Here is a 27346-nt window from a genome sequence, read left to right on the forward strand (position 1 = left end):
AATTAACTAATGCTGCTGCATTCTCTACAAGAAACATAAACTGCATTATTTATTTGACGTGCCTTTTGGAGTAAAAAATAATTGTAATTGGGTATTATACCTAACAGGTTCCTCCCATTGTTTTCTTATTAGTATTTGAGGTTTTGAGCAGGAAACACAGGGCGTCTGAGAGCCCCACAGGTGTGGCTTGCCTTCTGCAGGTAGGAAGATGAAGACGATCTTTTGAACAAAACCAGAGTCAGGCCCCTGACCACAACCTCGGCTCCAGAAGGAAAGGGTATGTGCCAGGTACCACGGGCGCGGCTTGGTCAGCAGCAGGTGTCGGTTCTTTTCAGCTAGTAAGGGGTACTAGTTAGTTGACCAGGAGCCCTGGGGGAAACAGCTGATGTCATTGTCACTCTCTAGTGGTTTCTAGTGTTCACTATTCAGGGTGCGCATCAAAGTAGCTGCACTCCTCAAAGCAGCGTCGGCAGCTCCCGGGAACTGGTCTGAAAGCAGCAGCTCAGGCTCCACTCAGACCCCTTGAATCAGAACCCCCTGGGGGCTTTACACGCACAGGAAGGTTTGAGAAACGCTCCATCCTCTGTGGCGACGCCCAGGTCCCTTCCTGGGACCCTCCTGCGGGAGACAGAGCTGCACGCGAGAGGGCACAGGGCTGGGCCGCGGCTCACAGCGTCAACCCACATTTCCCCTCACATCTAGCACGTATTCACATGAGCAACACACAATCACACACTGCAGTTCTTAATATTATCATATTAGGGGCATTAAAAATGCAAGAAAGGATAATTAAGCGAAATAAATTAAATAAGGATCTTGAAATACACAGCCTAGGAAATAGTTTCGTTGCCTAAGTGCTTGCAGACATCTGTTAGCCGCGATCACACTTGCTATCCTTTTCTGATATTCAAAGCACAAAATACGGTCAAATACCGAATGTAAATAGCCCTGACTCGTAACCTTGTTTGTGCAGCAAAAGATGGCCCTGGGGCAGAGAAAAGAACTCTATTGAAAGTCCATTGATCTCTGGGAAGAGGACCTTGTTTGGGAACAGAGGTCGGCCGCTGGAGAAGCCAGCCTCGCTCATTCCATACCAGGGGTGAAGAGACACAAAAACCAAAGTTATCTCCGACCGAAAAGGAACGCAGGGTAATTTACTGAATTTATTTCATCTCATCTCCCTTAATCATGTAAAAACAAAACCCAAAAATGTTCTACATTCTGGTTTGTGTCCAACACAATGTACAAACTAATTGAGTGTAAAAAGCGTTGCTCTGCATTATATCAGTTAAAGTGAGTGTAACAATTGCTCTTCCTACCCCCGAGCTCTGTTTCATTTCCGTTTTTGTTATAATTCAGTCCATTCACAATATGTCATTGCAAACACTATTTGCAAAAGAAAGTATAAAAAACAGATTCTTTATTTCTTAGTGCATTTATTTTCATTTCCCCTCTCAAGCTCTCCACATTTATATACCGTGCTTCCATCTGGAGGGCTTAAAAAAGTTATAGACGAAGTTACTATACATAATGAGGCGCACACTCATCTGGTATTTAGCCCGAGAATTTTATTGCCAGGTGTTGTGAAAGGAAAAAAAAAAATACAGGCAAAATCCTGTGCTCCATCTCGTTTCCAAACATTTCATATCATGTCTGAGAGCGTTCGTTAATTTGGGAGGGAAGCTGCTTCCGTGAGGCTTACTTAACCACCTCCCAGGAAGAGGCAAGCGAGGGGGCTCCGCACGCAGGAGGGGGCTGGGTCATGGCCACGGCAGGTGTCTGAGCGCGCCCGCCGTGCACAGCTCCGTTCTGGGGTCCCGGGACCCGGCCTGTCATCGGGCCCCCGAAACTCTGATGGGCCGGCTCTCCACACGCTCGTTGGGGCGCCCCACAAATAGAAACTGAGTCCGTCCTGTGCTCAGTGCTGGTGAGAGAGAAGCTGACCAAGCAAACAAGAAAACGGGAGCGTGTCCAAACCCGCCACCTGTGTCCGGGGCTCTGAGGGCTGGGCGTCAAAGGAAGATGAATTCCATGAGAGCACAACACCCAAACACAGCCCCGCTGTACCCGGCGAGGGAGCCGCTCTCGGCCCACCCGGAGGTGGGGATGCAGTGTGGACTCTAACAACTATTTCGGACCCACGAAAGAACGAGAGCTCAGGAGTGAGCTCACTTCCCCTTGGACTCTCCTGTCTTGCCAAGACCGAGCAGGTTCCACTTGGGAAGAATAATACCTGCGAACAGCTCAGTGTGTGTTCTTCGGGGAAACAGAACTTAAAATGGCACGATGCTGACCGTTCGGTCTAAGTCCATGTACACGACAAAACGAGGGGTTCAAGTACAACATCAGTGCGGGACGTTGCACCCTGAAGGACTGAGCGTGCAACTGGGCTGCTCCACCCATGAATGAGTAGGGAACCTGGGGAGAAACAGGGAGTCTTGGGGTTCCCCAAGCTGGTTTCCCACAGTCTCCTACAGCAAAGACTAAAGCATTTAGCCATCTGTCCCATGTTTTGGAAAGAGAAAGAAGTCCGGGAGGATTTTGAAACTCAAGCTATCAGACAACCCTGATACCTACAAAATGTCGCCATGAGGCATGTAGATATGTCATTCTCATTAGATGTTCCCTAGGAGCTCTGCCTGCCCTCTGTCTTGAGGTGACAGGACACACCTGCTAAGTCTCCCTGGCTCCGTCACCTGAGAATGGGCACAGCTCCAGGCTGTTCCCATCCGCTGTCCTCGGTATGGATGCAACTCATCAGACGGGCTTTGCTGCAAGAATGCGTTCGGGGCAGCAGCCTAGATCCTGCACGGGCCGAGCACACTTCCATCAGACTTCCCCAATGGTCACCCATCGTCTCCTCCAAGACTTCAACAAATCTTTCAGGACATCTCACACAAAAGGGACACTCTCCTGGTCTCCGCCAGCATCTCAGCGGCTGAAATGTACAGACTTCGGCAGTGCTTTGTAAGAGCATGAAAAATGAGAAATAGGAGTATGAAGACATGGAGATTCGAGGACTCTGGACACTCGACATGGCCACGGGTACAGGATGTTAGGAGCCAAAGGGAGGGAAAAGCCACAGCCACTTGCTCAGAATTTATGTTTCCGTAAGCGAAACATTAGGATTCTCGTATGGAGAAGAAATTATTGATACGTGTGTTCCCTTAAGGAAGGATTCTCAAGAGGCCCATTCTAGATTTAATAATAATCCATATTCTTCCCCTGAAATGGCAAACGGAGTCCTTGATTTCCTTATCATTGCCGCAGATACATGAATCATTAAGCTGCAAACCAGCAGAGGCTCAGTTTATCACACACCACCTAGAATGTTTAATAAAATAAATTCTAAATAATCAATTCGTGAAGAGTCAACATCTCTTACACTTTTGTAATAAATGTCTACCTCTCGCATCCATCATAAAACTGTACATGAATTGTGGCAGCAAAGATGAAAGAGAAAGTGCCCAGTTTTCTCGTGCTGTCATGTAAATACTTAAGCACGGACAAATAACATCTGTACCCTCCCTACGGCCTCTATTCTAGGGGGACATTGTCACGTCAAACACGGCTACTTTCAAAGCACTTCAGGCCTAAAGATGCATGTGGTTTAGCCTTTCACTCCTGCCATGAGAGCCTGATCCTTTGACCTACCTGGTCACACCAGGGTCACATACCTTTGGCTCTGCTGTCCCTGAACAGATCCCCGGAGCTCAGAGCGCATCGTGGGGACCTGCCCTGTCCTTTCCACAGCACCACAGAGCAATGCCTTAGGCTTGTGGGAGAAATGGGACCCAGCTGCCCCTGCAAGCGATGTCACCTGGCTTCTTCAGACTGAGAACAAGTAAGCCTATGCCATGTGGACATATGACCACCACAAAGAAGGAGAAAGAAGACACCCTAACTCCACCAGAACTGTGTTGTGATGAACAACACTGCCCGATGTGACCGTGTGTCGTGAACAAAAATGTTAACTCCTGGGGGCACCTGGGTGGCTCAGTCAGTTGAGCATCCAACTCTTGATTTCGGCTCAGGTCATGATCCCGAGGGTCGGGTAATCAAGCCCCGTGTAGNAAGCGATGTCACCTGGCTTCTTCAGACTGAGAACAAGTAAGCCTATGCCATGTGGACATATGACCACCACAAAGAAGGAGAAAGAAGACACCCTAACTCCACCAGAACTGTGTTGTGATGAACAACACTGCCCGATGTGACCGTGTGTCGTGAACAAAAATGTTAATTCCTGGGGGCACCTGGGTGGCTCAGTCGGTTGAGCATCCAACTCTTGATTTCGGCTCAGGTCATGATCCCGAGGGTCGGGTAATCAAGCCCCGTGTAGGGCTCAGTGCTGGGCATGGAGCCTGCTTAAGAATCTCTCTCTCTCCCTCTGCCCTTCTCCTTTGCCCACACTACCTTTCTCTCTCTAATTAAAAAAAAAAATTTAAGTGTTAATTCCTTACAGAATTATAAGCCGAGCCTGAACATTGTCAGCCTGCAAACATAAGTCTAAACACATGGTAGTGCTCACAAGTAAGAGGCAAGTCCCTAGTCATCCCCCATCAATCTCTCACTGGTTCCCATTGCACCCTGATCCTTCCAGAACCTGCTGCCATAATCTAGAACAGGAGTCGACAAGTCCAAATCCAGCCCTCAGCCTATTTTTGTAAATAAAGTTTTATTGGAACGCAGTCATATCCATTCCTTAACTAATATCTACGGTTGCTTTCATATTGCACCAGTGTGACAAGACCATCTGGCCGGCAAAACTGAAACTATTTACTGTCTGACCCTTCACAGTAGAAGTCCATTGTCTTATCCATTCACTCAAAAGACGTTTATTGGGCACCAAATATGTACCAGGTACCAAGCGCTGGGCTCAGCAGGGGACAGAAGGTGTCCTGTTGGGTGGAGATAAATGACGCAGGAGCAGGGCTAGACCCCCCCTCCCCTCCCGAGGAAGAGGGTCGAGGGAGCCGCTCAGTCCGCACTAGCTGGCGTGCTCCACTGTCAGAAACCCACTCTTCTCTCTTCTTCATGGCCAAGGGCAGAATAAGGAATGATAGGCTCAAACCATATGACCAGAGATTTCAGCTACAAGTTTTCACACAGTGCTGGGAGTCAAGTAATAAATTACTAGACCAACCTGTGAAATTTTCCTTTGAGTGTTTTTCTTAACATAAGATTAAAAACCACAAAACCCACGTGCCTATGGCTGAGTGACCAAGGGAAGACCCCACCGGCAGCCAGAGAATGGCGAGGGTCAATCCTTCCAAATGAAAGTGCCTACGAATCATGGGGGGAAGATACTAAAAGGCAGATCTTGATTCAGTAGATCTGGGTCGGGTTCCGAGAGTCTGCGTTCTCGTGAGCTCCCAGGGGATGCTGACCGGTGGGCCACACTGCAGGTAGCAAGTGGCAACATGCCTGCGTGACCCTCGGGTTTTGCATGACTGAGATACAAGTGCTTTGCCCAAGAAGTAAAGGCACATCCTGAAGAGGAGAAAGCATTGCGAGGGATTGGAATTCAGACGTGCAAAGAGGAAATGGAAGGTTGCTTCATCTGTCCTGGAGGAAAACAAGAACCAGAAAGCTGCTCTTTAAGGAAATCACCAGCTTTCCATCTGGGTGTGAGTTCACATCCAGGAAGGGCAAGCAGAGGGCACCAACGCAGTGTCCACCCAGTGCTGTGGGAAGAGCTGTTTCCTTCTTTGCTTTATGCACCAGCGCCTTCCTCTGCCATCCCTCCTGGGTGCCCAGAAGCCCTACGCCACGCCTCTACCTTCCCCACGATTTCTGCTGGGCTGTGGGAAACAGGCAGACGCTGAAACTTGGGCCTCATTAGTTTGCAAACCATATGCCTTCCCTGTGTCAATGACTAACCCATGTCAGCTACAGGGGTCAGGCGTGACTGTCCTAGGATGGGTTGGAGATTCATGCCCTCGGAGCACGGAGAGCGCCACACAGAGAGAGGCCACAGCTGTGGACAACAGGAGTGAATTTCCCCAGCAATGTCAGGGCATTGAAAGATGTGGAGAAGATCAATAATTTACTATTCGGTCAAGTGAAGGCCAGAGATATTCTTTACCCAACCCAAGCAGCTGTATCTGGTCGTTTACCGAGGTGGGTGGAATATATATCACGTTCTTAAAAGGCCTCCCCAGTTTCTGATGCGGCCGTAAATTATGCTTACAAAAATCAAGGTTATGTGTCCTGAGTAACATCTAACTTTGTGCCTGCTGTATGTTGGGGCCCAAATAGAAAGGCCCTGGGGTGAATTTTGACAGTAGTGTTCAAGAGTTTCCATTGTAATTGAATATGCTAAAATTTCCATTCATGTCCTTGTGGGCTAATCTGCAATCATGTTAAGGGACTGTTATGATAATAATTAAATACAAGTTCAGCATACTAAGTTGATATCTTGCTGCTCTACCTTCGACAGGGACTTTCTGGCTCAATAAGGCTCAAATCAAGTTTAAAAAAGAAAATTGCAAAATATTTTACAGACTGTAATCTACCAGAGATATGACGAAAGTAGAAACTACAAACCCATTTCCTTCAACATCCTCCTGGCACCCCTTCAAAATGGTCAGGGACCTGATTCCTTGGGGGGCGGGGGGGGGCAGCCTCGAAGGGCAAGGCCTGGGCCACCAGTGGTCTAAGTGGACCCCAGACTCTCTTTTCAGAGAGAATAAGAGGGTCCCCAGGCCCGGCAGCCATTGGGTTTGCTGGCAAACTGCCGGGAGTGCTGTCTCTTTTTAGTGGTGGCCAGCGTCCTTCCTGGTTTTTATGGTTCCTGCATCGATTATGTGTCTGGAGATAAACCAACTCACTTCCTCAAGTCTCCAACGAGACCAATACCCAAGCAGCCAGATCTCTGTCTGCAAAGATTCTAAGGAAACGGCTCCGATGGTCAGAGGGCAGCCCAATAAAATACGGGATACCCGGCCCAGGTGCATTTCAGACAAGCAACAGATAAGATTTTAGTGTAAGTATATCCCAGATAATCACAAGGGACATACTTGTACTGAAAATTTATGTATTGCTTTCCTGACATTCAAATTTCACAGGGCATTATGTGCGTGCATGTGTGTGTGTGTGTGTGTGTACATACATGTGCGTGCACTAAATCTGGCAACCCTGCATAGGGAGACTGAACACACGGACCCTCATGCCAAAGTCAACGTGTCCTGGAAGCTTGAGAGCTGTAGCTTCAGGATGGATAGAAACTGGCAATTCTTAGTGGGACAGATAAACACAACTTGTTGTCCTCAATTAAGGTTGACACGGGGGATGGTGAAAGCTCCTACGGGACCCGGGTGAAATGAGAGCTAAGGAGTGAGAGCAGGCCCTGCGGGTATTCTGAGTGTTGGAGGACAAACTCGCACCCACGGAAGCGGATGGGGAGAGGCCCCCACGTCTTCTTCTTGCAGAGGCCCCAGGGGCCCAAGGGCGCCAAGTTCCTGGGCTTGGGAAACAGTCAGGGAGGGGCTCTTGCTCTTTTGACTGGTTGGGGTTATAAAGAAGGGAGGCCCAGTGATCGGAAGGGGCCATCACTTGTACTCAAAGACCTTCCTCATCTCGCCTCTGACTTCAGACGGTGCGTGGGTGCCTGGTGCTGCCTCTTGAAGCCCGTGCTCCCACGCCTCCCTGATCTAAGCACAGGTCCTCTGAGCATCAGGGTCTTCTGAAAGCCGATGTGGGATGGCGATGAGGAAACCGGGGATTTGCAATCAGACAGGCCCAGGGTAATACCTTGACTCCATTACTGACCAGCTGGGTATCCTCAGATATATTCCTTCATCTCCTACAATTAAGTACATCTTCTGCAAGGATGAGGAAAATGGCCTTGCCTGCTTAATGGGAATGTTAGCAAGTCATTGGACAAGACAACGCACATAAAGCGATGGGAACGGAAACAGGCATTCAGAAGGCGTTCAATAAATGATGCCATAATTGTCATTGCAGTCGTTAACTGCCTTTGGTCAGGGAAGGCAGAGCCTTAAGGAAAAGAATCAAACCCACCACCATGGCCAGGCCTCTGTGAGCTCAGCCAAAAGTGAACAGAGGCTACTGCCATTTCAAAGCGTAGCTAGTTTAATGTTATTTATCAGTTAAAATTTAATTATACGAGCTGGGTAGGGACATGTCACAAGGGATGCTAAGTAATTAGAAATTAAAGAAAGACTATGGATTTGAGTTCCTGAATTGATTCTACCAAAACACATCCAGGTAGCAGGAAATTGAGTTTATTTTTTTTTTTTAATGTTTTATTTATTTCTAGGAGAGAGAGAGAGAGACAGCGTGAGCAGGGGAGGGTCAGAGAGAGAGGGAGATACAGACTCTGAAACAGGCTCCAGGCGCTGAGCTGGCAGTCAGCACAGAGCCCGATGTGGGGCCCGAACCCACGAACCGCGAGATCATGACCTAAGTGAAAGTCGGACGCTTAACTGACTAAGCCACCCAGGCGCCCCAGGAAATTGAGTTTTAACGTGTATGCAGGCCAGCAGAACGCTGCACAAAAACTCAGATGACTGAGAGTGAGAAGAGAGCTCTGGCTCACTCCACTAGAGGCGTCGTGAGGCCAGGACACCTTGACCACCAGCGCCGGACACCAGAGAGGGGGCAGCGGGACTGGGAATCAAAGACCAGAGGGTGAGTCCCCGTGGGGATAAACACACTTGACTCACACGATGAGCCCCAGGGCTGGGTGGGGCTCAGATGAGGGGACACCCATTAAAAGGGCCGTGCATTTGGCCCATGCCACCACTCCCGGCAAGGGCCTGTGGGTGGGAAGTGAAGACCCCGTCCTCAGAGGGGCAACAGGCCCATTCCAACCCTCCCAAACCTCTGGGGTTAAGTTATCACACCTCACTGAAATGACCTGTTACGTGTTTCCGTAAGGTTTTCAAGAATGATGCTGTGTCCTACCTGCCCCTCTCAATTCTGCCCCTAATAGGCCACTAGTGCCTGGAGACCAGACACACACTTACTCGTATCTCGAAAATACTGGATACCTACCGCGTGTTTATTGAACTGGACAGGGCTAGCGGAAAGTCAGAGAGAACGCTTCCTGAAGGAAGGTACGGAAGCTAAAGGGAGGGAGTCCCTGCTGCCGGCTGGAGGAGGCCCGGGAAGAGGCCCTGGAAGTTTCCAAAGTTACAAGGCTACCACACCCTCCATGTAGACGCGGGAGGACGCAGGTTCCGAGCCAGGAACGCTGCGCTGCAGAGACCAGCGGGAGCGTGGCAAGCCTGGAGGGGAGCGGAGTGCGATCACGTGTCCACAGACCAGAGCCACCTGATCATCTACGAGAAGCAAGAAGCATCGATTCTATTCAAAAACACGCGGCGGCAACACCCAGGCTCGCCTGCCCCTCCGCGAGCTTCAGATGCTCGGCAGTTTCAGGAGCCAGACGACCTCCTCCTTACCTATTCACCCCTGCTTTCCAAACTTGATCTGGGCACCATATGTGTTTGTGGCTGGCTATATACTCCGTCGGCTGCAGTGAGATACCTATTTATCTTAAGGCTACAAGCAGAGCTGGAATGATCTGGCATCGCCACGAGGCAGCCGTTATTTCATGCCCTGTTAATTCCTAATGCGGTAACTACAATATCGTTCCTACTTTTGAAAGAGGTGCTTCTCCCCACCCCCCCTTTAAAACATGTGGCCTAAGTGTCCAAATAAAGAACATCGCTTCTAATGAGGCTGAGTCCAAAAACATAACCTTGTTACCGCCTCCGCTGTGCTCACAACAGGCTTCGGGCTCCCAGGCGGTTCGTCAGAAAGTCAAAGCAACTCTTCATTCTCTGATGCAGTACAAACAGGTCAGCAAAACTAAACTTTCTGTTCGCTGCTGAAAATTCCCATCAGAGGGGATGACTGGCATTTCTGCCGGCCAGATGGTCCAGGCCGGGGGTGCCTGTCCACCACAGCACGGGCTCGGCGGGGAAGGATGTCCAGGCTGCCCACAGCTGAGCCGGCGGCCTCCGTGCACTGCTGCCCACTGTCCAAGGCAGGACGTCTGTGGCGAGGCACACCTCCTGCTCAGAGCCGAGGAGGCCAGGTCCCCGGGAGGCGGACATCTGGTCTGCTCGTTGCTGGGAGACACTCTGACACGTTGCAACTTTGGCCACTTGTTGCTTTAAATCACATTAGCTATTTTTCAACAGACCCCGTCTCTGCCCCTTGCTGTGCCCCGCCCCTACCTGTTACTATCTAGCTCTCACCAGGGCCTCGTGGCCCATGTTGATGTCTCTTCTTTACGACAGGTCTGCTTCCGGTGCCCTTCCTATGGGTTCCGCATAAGGGCTCCCACCACGCTCCTTGTGGCATGGCGTTAGGGTTGCACGCCTGATTTTTTTGTCCCACCATGAGATGGGGAACGTTCATGTTTATCACTGCATCTTCGGTACCTGTCACGATGGGAGAATGGAAAGCATTTGACGGCTGCCTGACAGATGGACGGCCTGTGCTGACTTGATCTGAAAACCCACAGATGCCCCCAGGATGCTCAGGGGCAACTGGGGTCCAGGCAAGCACCTTGGCCACAGAACCAGGGGAACCTTGGCTCAAGTCCCACCTCCACACCGATTTGTGGCAGGATGTGGAGAGGGAGTAATTCTGTCTGAGGCTCAGTCTTTTCATCTGCGAATTGGGATGATAATATATACTTTAGACGGATGCTGTGATGAGCGTTGAATGAGATAGGATAGCTGGTGTGTATGTAGGAGGTTCACAAGCCAGCGGCCGTTGCTAAACTAAGTGTGTGGCTCCTGTCTGTAGTGGGAGCCTGGCAGCTAGAGTCAAGAGGTAGACGGCCAAGCACTGGCCTGGGTTCTAAGGTTCCCAGCACTCTTGGGAGAGAGGTGTGAACACCAGGTAGAAGACAGCACCATAAGCTTCTGGGGCCAGAGAACGGCTCTGGGAACTTGGAAAAGTATATGACTCTTCCAGCTTGGCCCCAAGACTCCACCCACCTCGCCTCACCCAGGGCGTAGCAATCCTGGAGGCACGGGACTTAGAGCTGCCCCTCCTGCCCCCACAGCATCCACCCCCATCAAGGCTCCAGATAAGCAGGCACGAATCTCCCAATGCCAGGCCTGCTAAGATTTCATCTCCTGAAATGCTGACATCACAACCATCTTCTTTTTCCTCCCTGCCAACCTTTGTTGTCCCTGGAAACCTTATCGAGCTGGCTTCTCCGTGGCTTACAGACAAGACAACTAATCGTGGACTTACCGGCTCGTCAGCTTCAAAAGCGGCTGCCCCCATCCTGTGCCTGGCTGAGAAAGATCAATGTGCTTTTGAGTTGCTGTGTGTTCCCAGAGCCCCAGCCTCAGAGAACAAAAGAAGCCGGACTGCTGGGCGGTTCCAGGGACAGGGCTGGAAGTTTCCCTGGCCTGAGGGAAGGCTTAGAGCAAGTGATATGTTAAACGGTAGATCCAGATATCTTTATCATGCCCTTGAACTTAGGAAACCAGCCGAGGTGGTAGAAAATCACAGCTCCGAGAACCGTGAGATACAAAAACTCCATGTGTGTCCTCACGGCGATTCCCCGGCTGGAAAGGACTCCCTGCACACTGTCCCTGGGTGGCCTCTGGGCTTCCCAGCCACTGGTCCACACCAAGCAAATGCAGGAAAGGCACAGTGGGGTGAGGGCTGCCCTTGCCAAAGACGTCTTTCTCAGGGGCTGTTTGAAAACTGTGCCCCGTGTAGACAATCCGTCACAAAGGACATCCGCCCCCACGAGAATGTGCTCATCCCCACCAACAATTAAGACAGACCCAGTTCAGGGGCGCCTGGGTGGCTCAGTCGGTTAAGCGTCCAACTTGGGCTCAGGTCATGATCTCATGGTTCATGGGTTTGAGCCCCACATCGGGCTCTGTGCTGACGGCTAGCTCAGAGCCTGGAGCCTGTTTCAGATTCTGTGTCTCCCTCTCTCTCTGACCCTCCCCTGTTCATGCTGTCTCTCTCTCTCTCTCTCTCTCTCTCTCCCCCTCAGAAGTAAATAAAACATTACAAAAAAAATTTTTAAAAAGACCCATTTCAGACTGAACAGGGCACTGTCTTTCATCCGTCCGTGCACAAGAGGGTACAGAAGAGATGGTAATTCTCAGGGCTGCTGGGCACGTAATTCTTGGGAGCAATTTCGCAGTGTCCAGTAATGTAAAAGACCCCAAGGCCTCATGCCCACCGATCCCGGCAGGCGCAGGCTGCACACGTGTACAAGCAGACCTGGAAGCCCTGTGATGCTGAAAAACTGGACAGAGTCTAAAAATGCACTGACGAGGGAGCCGCTCGAATGGTTCTGCAGTGGAATACTATAGAGCAGGTAAAAGGGATGAGGGGATAAGTATCAACAGAGACATAGCTCAGACCACCGCTAGGTGGAAAGGAGGAGCCCGGAAACACTATGTAAGCCACAACACAGTCCTACCCAACTTCAAGAGCTTAGCTCTTAGCCCAACTCTTTTTTTTTTTCTTTTATAGTTTATTGTCAAGTTGGATTCCATATAACACCCAATGCTCATTCCAACAAGTGCCCTCCGCCATGCCCATCACCCCCTTTCCCCTCTCCCCTCCATCAACCCTCAGTTTGTTCTCAGTATGTAAGGCTTCTAGCCCATCTCACTAGGAAGCTTCTGTGGTCATCCCAGCCCACTTGGGATCCTCTGAACACTTGTCTTAAAAGCTCAGGCTTCCGTTCTTCTCAGCACTGCCAGTGACTTTCAGGCATGGACATGACCATCTCTTCCATTGGACCATGAGTCTCTGAGGGAGAAAACATGGCCTCTGTTTTCCCTGTGGACACTACAGCGCCCTGCACAGAGTAGGGCCGCAGTCAGTGCTCAGTGACTGACTCAATAGGACAACTCCACACCACATGCCCACCCGAGGTGGCCTCACTCTCCAAGAGCCAGAAAGCACACCCCTCATGTCGCTGAGCTGAACCTGGGTCTCTAAGCCCGTCCCCCATCCCCACTCCCCACCGCCACTGACCTTCAACAAGTCTCGGAGACCCCTCGCTGTCTGGCCCATTCCCTGCCCCTGCGTTCCAAGGGTCCCGACCTCCCCCATACAGGTGTCTGCCCCCGAGACTGTGAGCGTGAGCCACAGAACTCCAAACACAACTATGGCCTGTGTACAAACACTGATCATTCTGATTCCATCCAGCGACACTTCTAATTTACAACACGAGGGAAGAAAATGAACACTGGGAGTTTTGTTTTGTTTTGCCCCGGGCTTCTGAGCCGCTGCTGAGGAAGAATTCCCCCTCACTGCTACTTACAACCCAAAGTTCCTGATTTACGCATTACTGAAGTCGAACTATGCGAGAGCTGCGGGCCCAGGGGCCGTCCGCTCCTGCACTGGTGTGAGTTCTGCAAACTGGGTAGTCCCTGTGCGGGTGGCCCCCACCCTTCCCACTTTTGCCCACCCTGCCCAGCCCCCGTGCCCTCAGGCCCCTCGAGGGCAGATCTGCTGGCACCATCACCAGTCGGTCCTCGACCAGGTCCGCAGGAGCGCATTCAGGGGTGGTCTGCATTTTAACGTCTCACAAGTTTATTAAATCACACCATGCAAACACCGAACACAGGAGAACATAGGAAAGTGAGAGTTCTCATATTGGGGCTTTTCTTTGTTCATCATCATAAAGCATTGTTATTGGGTGTTTAAAAAATCCACAAAAACATAACACAAAAGCTATCTCTCTCTGTGGGGTAATATAATAAAAGCCACTGGATGCTATTTTTTACAGCCATAAAAGCACATGATTAATACAGGAAAAGTCATCAGGATAAAGTGTGTCACAAAGAACGTCAGCCTGGAGTGTGAGCCGTTGAACTCAGAGGGCCTGTGATTCAGGTGATCCCTCCCGGCACGGACCCAACCCTCCAGCGGACTCCAGGATCCCGCCCTCGACCAGCGCAAAATGCCAAGGGGATCACAAGCCCCTCTGTCAGCTCTGGGCCCAAGACAGCACCATCCTTACAGGGAAGATCTTTACAAGGATCAGCAAGCAACACAGGGAAGTGGGTGCTCGCTAACTAGCAGACCACAAACGTACCACGATTCACACCCTGTCCTCTACTGCTGTGACCCACAGCCCGGGCCCTCAAACAATGAAGGGACCCCATGGGCACCCAAGAGTGAGAGCCTGGGGTCTCAGAACAACAGCGAAGAGACTGGACCGCACCTGCCTTCCCCCAGGGCCTGCACCGAAGCGTGCACAGATCCCAAGAGGCGTCCTACAGCGCCCACCTCCACCCCGGCCACAAGAACCCCATCTACTTGTCTTCAACACCTTCAAGCTCCCTGAGGTTCAAACACCCAGAGGGAAGCAGAAGACGTTGTCAGCAGAGGGAGTAAAGCCGGGCTCTGGTTGGAGATCACCAGCTCCCAAGGGACCCACCCAGCAAAGGCAGCTCCAGGCCACCTGGAGAGGGAGACGCTTTACGCGACCCCCCCTTCCCTCAATGCACCTGCAGGCTCCTCTGTGATAGAGACAGCACAGGGTTCCGCAGGAACCTTGCAAATCCCAGTCTACACACCAAGGACTCTCAAGAAACAGGAGTGCTTTACTTAGATCTGGTTTCACGGAAACGTCAATGGAGACCGTTGAGTGAGAAGGCAGAAGAAAAAACAAACAACACAGCAAACGGGGGCTTGGCAAATAAAAATACTTTTGATAGAGGTGACTGGCAGCAAATTACTCCGAAGCGATTCCGTGTCATTGCAGCCCAGAAACAACATTAGTGGAACAAGAGAGACTTTCTGCCCTTTACCTCCACTCCCTGGACCTTGAGTTTCATGTGATCCTCTCTGGTCGTTTTCCCGTCTTTCCTCTTTTTCCAGCAATACCCATCCTTCCTGTATTTCACTTTCTTCCTGTTGTAGAGGATCATTGAGCCATTCTGTGGTCTGGAAACAACAAATGGTTAAGTTACCAAGAGAACCAAGCAGGAGAAAAATTTATGAAGAAAGATATCGTAGACCAGGAAAAGTCTCTACAGAAAAGCAATATTCCACATTTGCCGGAACATAATTTTTCACCTTTTATTGCAGCTCCCTGGATTAACCATGTTTTATGGCCAGCCAAAATTTGCTTGTGGATTTGGTACCTAATGAATTAAATGTGTCAATGATAGGCTTAAAAAACATCCCCTTAGTAATATCCCCCATCTAATCAAGATATACGACGTGGGGGCCAGAGCTCTGCACTGAAAAGTAGAAAAAACAGCACGAGGAAGCAAAAAGAGCCGGGGGTGTTGTGGCAGACTGCAATATCTTATCTCTTGTAGAAAGATTTTCTACACATCTTTTAATCCATCACCCAGCATTAGGAAATAAATAAGTTTAACGCAGACGCTAGATGACTATGTTAAGAACAGACCAATGGAAGAACTAGTCGCCCAGGCCAAACGCTCTTGATTCATTGCCTGTGTTTAGATCACTGCAAAATTCGGAGGAACATCTATAGCCCTTCTTCTCCAAGCCAGCTAAGTACCCGATTCTTTCACATTTGGGCTTCAGCTGTCGGAAGGCTCAGCCCGACAGGTAAATTTGTCTATTTGGTCCACGACCACTGTACCTTAGGAAAATAGTTTGACGCCCGCTTGCTACAAGCCGAGGGTGGATAGTCGCTCTTGCACCATTCAAAAAGAACAAACAAAAAGAAGCGTGAATTGTCCTAAAAGAAGTCACGCATCAACCACAGAGAGCAGAGGATGTTCACGCACCTCCACAGCTACACCAGGCACACTCTTTGGTCTGGAAACACCAAGGAGAGGAAGAACTAAATTCCTCTGGCAGCACGTGCTATGGTGAGCCACTTCCAGAATGACGCAAGAGCAGCAAGTGTGGGCAGATTCAACCTTCAAGGAGAACAGAGGCTTCCCCGAAAGCCAACAGTATGTCACTCGCTCCCCATGGCCATGCTCTCCACGGCTGAAGCCTCAGCACAGCACTCACAAATGACTCTGTGCGCCCAGCAGACAGGCACAGGTGCATCTCACTCCTAGCCTTGGCGCGAGAGCTCTTTACACATACAAGGCGAGGGAGGTGGTTTCTTCCAATGCGAGTGGGCGTCCATGTCTTTGCGACAGTGATTCCCTGTGGCCTGGGGCAAGAGCCTGTATCCATCACAGGCTTTCCTTCCTCCTCCCCCAGCAAGGGGCCATTTCACAGTCAGGCACAGGACACTGGCTAGTGAGGTCTTACTTGGGGCACACCCGGGGTGGGCGTGGGGGGAGGGGGGAGTCACACCAGGGTGACAGCGGCTAATTGTAGTTCCCCTCCAGACGGGCTGTGTCATTCAGCAGCGAGCGGACTGAACAGCAATTCCATTGGAAATTATAGACTTTCAGCAGCGACTCCCAACACTTCATTGTTTGCCAATTATGGTGCAATTGGTTTGTGTCAGCGCTGGTTTCCTCCCTAAGCGTGGCCGACGAACACAATTCACAGGCTTGTCACAATCCTGTCACCTGACCGTCTGTCTCACACCTACGGGTCTGCACTGAAAACCTTACAGTATTCATCCCTTTCTAACTGGCAGGTAGGCTCGAACATGGGGCCACCCGGGCCTGCCTCTCTCCACTTCGGTCCTGCTCATGGTACCCGGACCATTGGAATGGCCCCAAAGTCCAACTACAGTGCTCAGGGTCATTGCCTCGGGAAGAAGCAAAGGAACGCATCTGATCAAACAGATGGTTCTGCATTTGTCCCGCCCCCTCCTCACAGGAATGAAGACATCCACGGGAGCATTCAAGGAAGCCCATCTGCTGAGGAAGACGCAACATCAAACCAATCCAGCACCTCATGAGCTAAGACAACTACACGCAGAGCTGCTCCATCGCCCCACTCTTTTCTAAACATGGTCAGCAAACCTCAGCAGGGCGTTCGGGCCAGCCGTCCTCAGATCATGACTGGTACGACCCAGAGAGAGTGAACTTCCCAGAATACTGTCACGTCCACAGTCAGAACCCCAACTGTCCCCACCTAAGGAAACCCATCTTCCCCTGGTGACGTGCCCTTTGCATTCTGAGAATGTGAGAATGGCCCTGTCTTCTGACATGTTGAGCTGGATGTAATCCCACAGGGAGCCCAAGTGGCCAACTTACATGGCCTTAAAAAATGTAGTCGTCATTTTAACTTGCAATAATGAGCAACCTAATGGTATTTAATCCAGCACTATGGTTGTATTAGAACTTGCTTCTGCTCTGTGTGATGGAGGAAGGTCCCTCCCTCCATAGTTCTCGGGTCCTAAGAAAGGCAAAGAGAAAACCAGACTGTAGAGAGAGGGGCCCCACAACGCAAAGAACATGAGGCTGAGCCGCCAGCCCAGAATATAATCAAGTACGAGCTGGTGGGAAGGGGTCCGGGAGGGAGGGACGAGCGGACTAGGCCCCACACGAGGGGGCCGGCCAGGGGAGGGCTTTAATACATCTCACGGCAGCATAAAAGGTAGCATCCACCTGAGAAGAGCAGGGAAATGGGAACGGAGCTGAGGACAGGTGGCAGAGGTGAGAGAGTCAGGTAGGAGGCATGGAAGTCCTACCACCCAGTGATCCCACCAAGTCCCAGTGAGTGCCTGGCAAGGGAGGAGCAGGCCGCGTGCGTGTCTACACCTATCTCTATACCTGTGTCTCTGTCCCTGTGTACCTCCGTCTGTATGTCTACACCTGCACCTGCGTCAATGTCTGTCTGCATCTCTACAAACATCTGCATCCACACGTGCGTATCGATGCCAACATCTGCACTTACATCCACATCCACAGCTACACCTACAACCGTGTCTTTATCCAGGCTGTTTGCCTTCTCACAACAGCACAATGAAGTAAGATCATCACTCCCAACAGACGAAAAAACCAAGCCTTTGTAGCTACAGTGTCTGAGCAGGATTCACTCGGACTCAGGGCCACTCCAGTGTCTCCCCCACCTCCGCTGGTTTAGTATAGACTGTGGGGCTAGCTCCAGTTTGCTGCCCTGGCTGGGTGATCCTGAATGCCCTAAACGCACCCCTCACCCAGGGGCTGGGGATTTGGTGGGTGAAGTCCTGGCCCCCTCACTCCACAACTCGGATAACTCTGAGGCAACCCCAGGCCTCCTCACCCTGCGGTCAGGATGACTCTGAGTCTCCATATGATCTTCTAGGGCCTAAGTGCCAGTTGCCCAGGTGGAAACCTGATGGACAAGAGCCCTCTATTTGTTGGGTTTAAAAAAAAATTTTTTTTTAATTTATGTATTTATTTTGAGAGAGAGAGCATGAGCAGGGGAGAGGCAGAAAGAGGGGGAGAGAGAATCCCAAGCAGGCTCACATTGTCGGCATACAGCCTGACATGGGGCTCAAACTCATGAACAGTGAGAGTCTGACCTGAGCTGAAACCAAGAGTCCTATCCTTAGCCGACTGAGCCACCCAGGCACCCCCAAGAGCCCTTTATTTGTATTCCTCCCCTTCCTCTCTCACCTTCATGCCCCCTACTGGTGCTTCCCAGGACTGCCTCTCAAGTAAGCAGTGCTGGAGTCTATCTCAGAGTCCCGGGGGAAGCCCAGCTAAAGCTGACAGTGTAAGAGATCCTCAGGGAAACAACCCAACACCTCGAAGGCAGCAGCCAGAGAAATATCAAGGAAAAGACCGTGAGCATCGGGAAGCTTCCTTCTAACAAGGGAGGCTTCTAGCCAAATGACCTTTTAATCTGAGACACGAATGGCTGGGAAAACCAATAACCCTCGTGCAGTATGGTCAAAAGATCACAGGATCAAGAGGAAAGCTACTGCAAATTACAAAAGTAAACAAGCAGGTGTAAAGTTAAGATGCATAATCAATAGTTATGTGTGTGTGTGTGTGTGTGTGTGTGTGATATACACGTACACACACACACAAGCGAGACAGAAAGAATGATAGAGGACTCCATCATATATATACTGCATGACTTACATCATATAGTAAGAAAATTAAATACTTAGGCATAAATTTAATAAGACATTCCCAAAACCCATGGAGAAGAACGATAAAAATCTAAAGGACAAAATAAGTTTCAGTAAATGCAAAAGCATAGCATGTTCTTGATTAAGAAAAGCAAAAATCATGAAAATGTCAATCTCCCCAAAATAAATCTATAAATAAAATGTAATGACAACAAGAATCCCATCAGGATTTTTTCTGGATCTAGAGAATTTTATTATAAAATTTATTAGGAAGGAAAAAACACCATCGATAGCCAGAAAAACTTTAATAAAGAGAACCAGGGTGTAGAGGCTAGCCCTACACGTTATTAACACACTCTATAAAACCTCTATATTTTAAAAAGTATGGAATTGACAGGTGAATACATAGACGAAGGGAACAGAAGAGGAAATCCAGAAATATTCCCACTTCCATATGCAAATTACTATACTCTAAAGAGGACATCGCAAATCAGTGGGGGAAGAGGATTGACTTTTTAATAAGTGATATTGGCATATGGAAAAAGACAAAATTGGATCTATTCCCCACACTGTATAGCAGATGAATTCCAAATGGACCTGAGATTTAAATGTAGTAAATAAAATCATACGCTACTATGGGAGAAAACATTGGTGAACGTCTCTATAACCTGAAAGGGGAGAAAACTTCCTAAGCATGATTAAAAATGCAGCAACAAGTGAAAGACAGGTACAACAGAGAACAAACAGAGCATAAGCATAAACATAAAACTGGCCAAGTGTTCTCCAACATGGCAGCACCATTTTGCTTAAATGACTAGAAATGACTAGAAATGAATGAGGGTTCCAACATCACATCCTTTCCAGCATTTGGCATTGTCTCATCTCTTGGATTATGGCCATCCTACTGGGTGCGTGGCAGCATTTTAATTTGCATCTCCCTAATGATTAATGATATTGAGCATCTTTTCATGTCCTCATTAGCCATTCATATAAGTTCTTTGGTGAAATGTCTATTTGAATCTTTTGCCTGTTTTTAATTGAGATGTGTTCTTCTTTTCGAGTTGTAAGAGCTATTTCAATAAAATCTGGATAGAAGTCCTTTGTCAGACATTGGATTTGCAAATGTTTTCTCCCAGCCTGTGACTGTCCTTTTCTTTATGGGTTTCTTTTAAAGAGCAAAAGGTTTTAATTTTGGTCAAGTTCCAATTTTTCAATTTTTTTCTTTTATGAATCATGCCATCAGTATCACTTCTAGGATTATTTTTTACCTAACCTGAGGTTACAGAAATCTCCTCTTGTGTTTTCTTCTGAGCTTTGTAGTCTTGGCTTTCACATTTAAGTCTATATGCATTTTGAGTTAGCTTTTGTGTATGGTGTGAGGTAAGGGCCTCAGTTGATTTTTGGCACATGGCTATATATCCAATGATCCCAGCACTATTTTTGTTTGTTTGTTTGTTTTAGTTGTTGCTTTTAAAAAAAAAGGCTATCCTTTTTCCCATTGAATTATGCTTGCATGTTTGGTTAAAGTAAATTGACCATAAATATAAGACTTTATTTCTGGACTTCAGATTTTGCTCTGTTTTCTATCCGTATACAGATACTACATGGTCGTGATTGTTACATCTCTGGAGTAAATTCTAAAGTCCGTGACTCTAAGTCCTCCAACCTTGCTCTTATTTTTCAAAATTGTCTTGGCTATTCTAGGTCCTTTGTATTCATGCAAAAGCTTTTAAGGTAAGTTTGACAACTTCTGCAGCAAAAACAACAGCAATAAAAATGCCTGCTGGGATTCTGATAGACGTTGCGGTGAGTCTAAAAATCTATTTGGAAAGAACTGCCATCTTAACAATATTGAATCTTCTAATCACTTCCAACCACAGAACGTGGAATGCCTCTCCATTTATCTAAATCTTTCATTTCTCTCAGTCAGACTTCGTAGGATAGGTTTCACACTTTGTAAATTAAATTATCTAAGTACTTTACCCTTTTTGATGCTACTGTGAATGGAATTGTTTAATTTGTTTGTTTCTTTGTTTAAATATGGAACGCTTCACGAATTTGCGTGTCATCCTTGTGTAGGGGCCATGCTGATCTTCTCTGTATTATTCCAATTTTAGTCTATGTGCTGCCAAAGGGCGTGCTGGAATTGTTTACTTTAAATTTCATTTTTGGATTGTTCATTTCCACATTTCCACTTATATATAAATACACAATTGATTTTTGTATACTGCGACCTTGCTATATTGTATTCTGTGACCTTGCTAAATCCATTTATTAGTTCTAGTAAAATTTTCTTGCAGGTTATTTAGGATCTTTTACATTTATAATCAAGTTGCTTATGAATAGAGTTTCACTTCTTCCTTTCCATTTGAGATACCTTTTCTTTTTCTTCCCTTATTGCACGGGCTAGAACCTCCAGTACAATGTCGAATAGAAATGGTGAGAATAAACAACCTTGCCTTGTTCCTCATCTTAGGGGGAAAATGTTCAGCTTCACCATTAAATATGATGTGAGCTGTGTCAAAGAATTTAAATCATATAAAAAAGACTCAGGGGGTGCCTGGGTTGGCTAGGTCGGGCTCTTGATCTCAGCTCAGGTCTTGATCTCACAGTGTGAGTTCAAGCCCCCCATTGGGCTCCACGCTGGGGGTGAAGCCTACTTAAAAAAAAAAAAAGACTCTGGAATCAACTTGAAGAGGCTCCTACTGACCAAAAGTGGGCCAATTTAAGCATCAATAACAATATCAACTGCTTCGGGTTAAAAAACATTAAATATGTTTAAATCCATAAGTTCATAATGAACCTAAAGCGCACAAACAAAAAACTAATTGATCATTGTTGGAGGAAGCTCCCAACCTAATACATTATTTTGAAAACTGAAAAAGTATAAGGAGGAAGAATCAGGCATTTATCTTACCTTTCCTGTACAAACTGTTTCTTTGAGTTAGCAAATCACAAAAGAGAGGACTTTCTCTATAAAACTATTCCCACCCATAAATGAAGAAGTGAGAGAATTAAAACATCACTATTTTGCAATCCCTAATAATTAATGAATCATCAACAGTGACTGAAATCACAAAAGAAAGACAACCAGATAGAATGTGTCCCTGATAGAAAGAATACTTTGCTGTAGGGGGAAAAAAAAAAAACTTTAAAAAAAGGAATTTGAAATCATTCAGATCTCTTGATCTACCACTTTATAAGATCCACAGAGGACAGAAGAACATGGTAAAGGACACCATGGGAATATTGTCAGCAAAACCCAGACTATGGGAAACTTCAGGGCAGATGACCTAAATTCTTCAACGAATTCAATGAAAAAGAGACTAAGAGAATGCTAGAGTAGGGATATATATATATTAAGGAGTGCCTGGGTGCCTCAGTTAGTTAAGCGTCTGACTTTGGCTCAGGTCATGATCTCACGGTTCGTGGGTTTGAGCCCCGTGTCGGGCTCTGTGCTGACAGCTCAGAGCCTGGAGCCTGTTTCAGATTCTGTGTCTCCCTCTCTCTCCCTCTCTGACCCTACCCTGCTCTCTCTCTCTCTCTTTCTCAAAAATAAAAAAAGAGAGAGAGACAAGAGAGGTACCAACCAGTCACAATCTGTAAAAAAAAAAAAAATTAAAAAAAAATATATACACAGCATTTGTGAAACAACTGGAATCTTAAACAGTGATTGGATGTTTAATGATATCTAGAATTATTAATTTTAAGGGTGATAATTGTAGTGCAGGAGTATTATTTTAAAAAGAGACCTTATGTTTTAGAGATATACACTAAAGCATTTACTGATAAAATTGTATAGTGTCTAAGATATGCTTCAAAACAGTGTGTGTGGTGGGAGGGGGAAGCATGAATGAAACCAGACTGGCCATGTGTTGACTACAGTTGAAAGTGGAGGGTAAGTATATAGGAGTTTATTACACTAGCCTGTCTATATTTGTAGGTGTTTGAAATTTTCCATAATAGGAAGTTAAAAGAGAAAAAAAAGATGATCATGGGGTTTGAAATGAGCTCTAGGTTACATCTTAAAACTTGGCTCAGCTCCTTATGAGCTGTGTGACCTTGACCAAATTACTTGATCCCTCTGTTGCAGTAGACCTAATGTAGGAGAGGTGCCCACCATGTAATACGTGCTCTTCATGACTAGTAATGATAACCACTGTGGCCCCTGTTTGTAAGGTCCCCCTGCCAGGCTCACTGATGGAAGGACTTAGGGTGTAATGAAATGGCACATTGTAGGGTGTGGCTGGAAAACTCACCCAGGGGACAGACTGTCTGTAAGCACTGAGCCACACACTCGTCCACCACCTTAAGGCAAAATACATTTTTCAAATTCGGTGCAGAGATGAAGATCAGTAACTGAAGATCAGAGGGGTGATGTGTTGCTGAGCGGTTTCGTGTGTGGACATTAAATAGGGATTTGTGGAGCCACGGGGGGGCGGGGCCAACGCTAGGGTAATCCTACAAAAGGAATGGTCTAGATGCTCTTTCCAGTGCTTGAGTCTAACTTTAGAAATCAGTGTATACCTCAAACAGCTCAGGTCCTTGGCCCTTCCTCCTAGAACCCCCCCCTTCCCCTGTCCCTAACGGAGGATCATTTCCAGGATCTTGACAGCCACCTTAAATTCCATGCAGACAACTGAGATCCAGCCCGCTATCCCAGCATCCGGGGGCTTCCTCGGGTCTCTTGTCAGCCCCTTCTCCTGGCCTGGCCTAGTAGCAGCTGACTTTGTGCTGTCAGCTCTGTTCTGGCTGATCAGCTACTGTTCCATTGAAGTCGCACGCTATGTCCCCATGGCTTCCCGCGGAGAAGAGACCTGATGATGTCCTCGTTCCTAGTAAGACTCCATAAGCAGAGTCTGGACAGCTTCTAAACAGTGAGCGTCTCCAGAGAGTCCCCTTTCCAGCTAGGACCCAAATCTGGGCAGGCTCCCCCTTTCTCCTCCCTTACTATTCATTGCCCTTGTCCCAACCCACCCGTCACTCCAGGAGGCAACTCTTCTGGCTCCAACGGCCTCCAAGCCCTGGCCCCAAATGTGGAACGGGCTCCTGTGATGAGGCCCAACGTGTAGTGTCCTAGAGCAAGGACGCTGTTCCCGAGGCCAGGGTACCATCTCTGTCCCGTACGCAGTTCGGAAACAAGAAACGCCACTCTTCACCGCCGCTTACATGCGTGTGCCCACACCTTTCCCTTTGATCTTTCCAACACAGCATGACCTGATTGAGATGCACCCTGAGGAGGGCGTGGCCTAGTCCAAAACGCCCAGAATAAGTACAACAATCGCTGTGACAAGAGCGGCCACCTCTCTAGCATTCTCGTGTGTCAGGTGCAGACAGAGCCCTTCCCTCCTGCTTCTCGTCTTAATCCCACAACTGCAGTAGGTGAATACTGCTACCTTCATCTTGCAGGTGAGAAGGACACAGAGAAGGGAATCAACTTTCCCAAGGTCACACAGCTGGTAAGGACAGAACCAGTGAACCAGCCCACTGCCCACCCCCCTTCCTGGGGTCTTGTTACGAATCCCTGGCACACACGCCCCTCTCCTTCCCTAGGAGCAACCCAGGGCCCTTTCAGAGCCCACGTTCCCTCTCGCAGCAGAACATTTCATATGAAGGGAGGACCATTTGAGCCTGACTTAAATCGTTCCGTTAGCCCTTCCTTTTGTTGCAAGGAGAGGAAAGGAGCCTGGAAAAGGAATGTCTCCCCTGCTTATCTCCCTTGCACACAGACCCAGCGAGAGTGGTAATTGATGGCTGGAGCACAGCAAGGTTGTTAGGATGCCAAATGGAACCCCCAAAAGCCACAGCGACGGCCCAGGTCTCATGGACAGGAGCCGCTTTATTAACTGGCAACCCAGTGTGTTCTTCTGACTTGTTTATAGGGTCTGCACGATTTGGGGGACAAAGAGCAGGAAAGCTGGTGGGGAGCACTCCGTGTCCTCCCCTCCCCCTCTCCCCCCNGGCTGCTATCTGCCAGATATGAAAACCAATTGCTTTTCATAATAAATTCCAGCTGGAGCCATAGAAATGATAGGGACCGGGAGAAGGTAACACCAATTTGCTTTATTTGATTAGCTCCTTCTTGGGCGGTCCAGCCCCAGCTTCTTTTCATTAAAATAAGGGCAAATTGAAAATCGTAAAAGAGGCTTTCTTATCAGGAAACAAACGATTGGGTAGATTTGTATGCCCAGAAGCCCCCGTCGGCCCCATTCGGCCCCCCGTCGGCCGCGAGGCGTCCGTGCCAGCCCACTGGTTCTGTCCCACAGGAGCAGATCCCCAGGGGCTCCGTTTGAGGGAGCTTCTCCAGAATAAAGGTGGAAGCAGCCCCAGCGCTGCCCAGCAGTGAGTGCTGTGTGCAGCCGTCTCCTGCAGGCCCCCCTAAGCCTGAGGCCGAACCAGGCCAGGGAGACCCCCGGGGGACTGGGCACCTGGACTGTCATGTCCACAGGCCAGAACACCTCCGTGGGGGGCCGAAAGCAGGGTGAGGGGCAGCTCAGGCCGCCAGAACTCGGAGGCAGAAGCCAATTCACTAAATGCAGCCTGCTAACCGTGGGTTTGTTCCTATCAACCAAGGCTGGCAGTCACCGAAAAGAAGAGACTGCCCATATGAAGAGATGGTGAGGACCAGGAATCACTACCCAGCAGGTCGGCAAGGATTCATTAGTGGCTCCTTGCCTAGAGCTCCCAGGGCACTCGGCTTGAAATTCTATTATGATATTCAGTGATTTATTCAATTAATATTTACTGAGCAGCTATTATGGGCCAAGCGTTCGTGTAAGGCGCTCCAGGTGCCGTTGTGAACAGAAGTGTCCAAAGCCCTGCCTGTGTAAGGCCTGCTGTCCGGTCGGGGAGGTAGAAGGAGGCACACGGAGCCACACGGGGCTTTAGGAGACCACGCCCTGGGGGGCGGGACAGGAAGTGACACAGGAGCACCTCCTGTAACAGCTGGCTGTGACTTGGGAACAGCCAACCGGGAGACCTGTCTCCTCAGAGACCTAGGCGAAGGCCAGGGCTCAGCCAGGAAAGTTCCAGGGAAAGAGAGAGCAGCAAGGTCAGCGGCCCGAGAAACTTTTTTTTTAAATTTTTTTTTAACATTTATTCAGTTTTGAGAGACAGAGCATGAGTGGTGAAGGGGCAGAGAGAGAGGAGACACAGAATCTGAAGCAGCTCCAGGCTCCGAACAGTCAGCACAGAGCCCGACGCGGGGCTCGAACCCACAAACCGTGAGATCATGACCTGAGCTGAAGTCAGACGCTTAACCGACTGAGCCCCCCAGGCGCCCCCTGAGAAACATGTTTGAGGGCAGAGGGCACAGGCAGAGGGTGAGGCCGGAGAGCCCCGCAGGCCCGGGTCGAGGGAGCGTGGATTTTGCTCGAAGTAAACGAAAGACACAAATGAAGCAGGTAGGAGGATGGCATCAATGGCAACGAAGGGGAAGTGAGGGGCCTGGACTGTCAACACAACAGCAGCAAACACAGGGAAGAAACAGCAAAGGGCCCGCAGAGGGAGGCTTCGTCTAGGTTGGGGCAGCGGAGGGGGAGGCACCCTCACACCCAGCCCCCACCCCCTCTGAGAATTCTGAACTTCACCTTCGCAGGGACGGGAAGCGACGGAGGGCTCTGAGCAGAGAAGCAGGGTGATCACTTAGCCTTGGCACGCCGGCCTCACCCTCTGCCTCCTCCACCTGCCTGAGCTACATGTAAACAGTAAACGCTCCATAAATGCTCATCGAATGAGTGAGTTAATCAAGGAACTCGGTGGCTGGAACAAAGGAAGTCTTCTCCTTTGTCTTGAAAACAAACAGAAAGTACCACTCACGTTTCAAGTGTTGGGTCGATGGTGAAGCAGAAGGAAAAGGAAAGAGAGCACATATGGAGTCACCTTTCTTTGGGTTCAACGCTGCTGGGAAGAAAGAGAGCCTTCCATCCCTGCTGCCTGGTGCAGCCCAGGTTATGGGAGCCTGAGCCCAGTGAAGCAAAAAGACTATCGCTCAAACGCCACTGGCATCTGGGTCATGTTTGACCCCACTGACATCTCATTTGGCTAAAATCCGGGCCCCTAAATAGAGCCTGGCACTTCTACAGACCCTCACTTGTCACATTCAAACACCGATATTTTATTAATAATCCAATGTAAATCTGAGAGAAAATTAATGTGTCATCTCCTAGCAGGAAGGACTAAACATCTCAATGTGACGGTCTGTTAGAGTTGTCATTTATCATTAGCGTGCAATTCAAGGCAAGCGTCCCACATTCCAGTGGCAGCGTTCGAGACAATGAATCTCTGGGAATTAGCTTCTGGTCCAATTATTCCGGTTTTTCCCCCCACCTACCTAGGAGATAAATTCTGTCTCGGTGGGAGGAAAAAAAAAAAAAGAAGAAGAAGAAGAAGAAAAGCAGGAGGGAGTTTGCTATT

The 27346-nt window shown here is 48.8% G+C and overlaps 1 protein-coding gene and 1 non-coding gene across 2 annotated transcripts in view; both read right to left on the reverse strand.

Moving 5' to 3' along the window:
• CAMTA1 (calmodulin binding transcription activator 1) overlaps window positions 1–27346 on the reverse strand; it is an 821930-nt gene that overhangs the window by 408949 nt on the left and 385635 nt on the right. Inside the window, exon 5 of the mRNA XM_077763975.1 lies at window positions 14787–14922. Within this exon, the coding sequence (XP_077620101.1) occupies window positions 14787–14922 (136 nt within the window). The remainder of the gene's footprint in view (window positions 1–14786; window positions 14923–27346) is intronic.
• LOC144231518 (U6 spliceosomal RNA) lies at window positions 20966–21068 on the reverse strand. The gene has a single exon (XR_013335090.1). It is a non-coding gene; the product is annotated as a U6 spliceosomal RNA (small nuclear RNA).

This window comes from Crocuta crocuta, unplaced genomic scaffold (genome assembly GCF_008692635.1).
Source record: "Crocuta crocuta isolate KB4526 unplaced genomic scaffold, BGI_CrCroc_1.0 scaffold13, whole genome shotgun sequence".
NCBI lineage: Eukaryota > Metazoa > Chordata > Mammalia > Carnivora > Hyaenidae > Crocuta > Crocuta crocuta.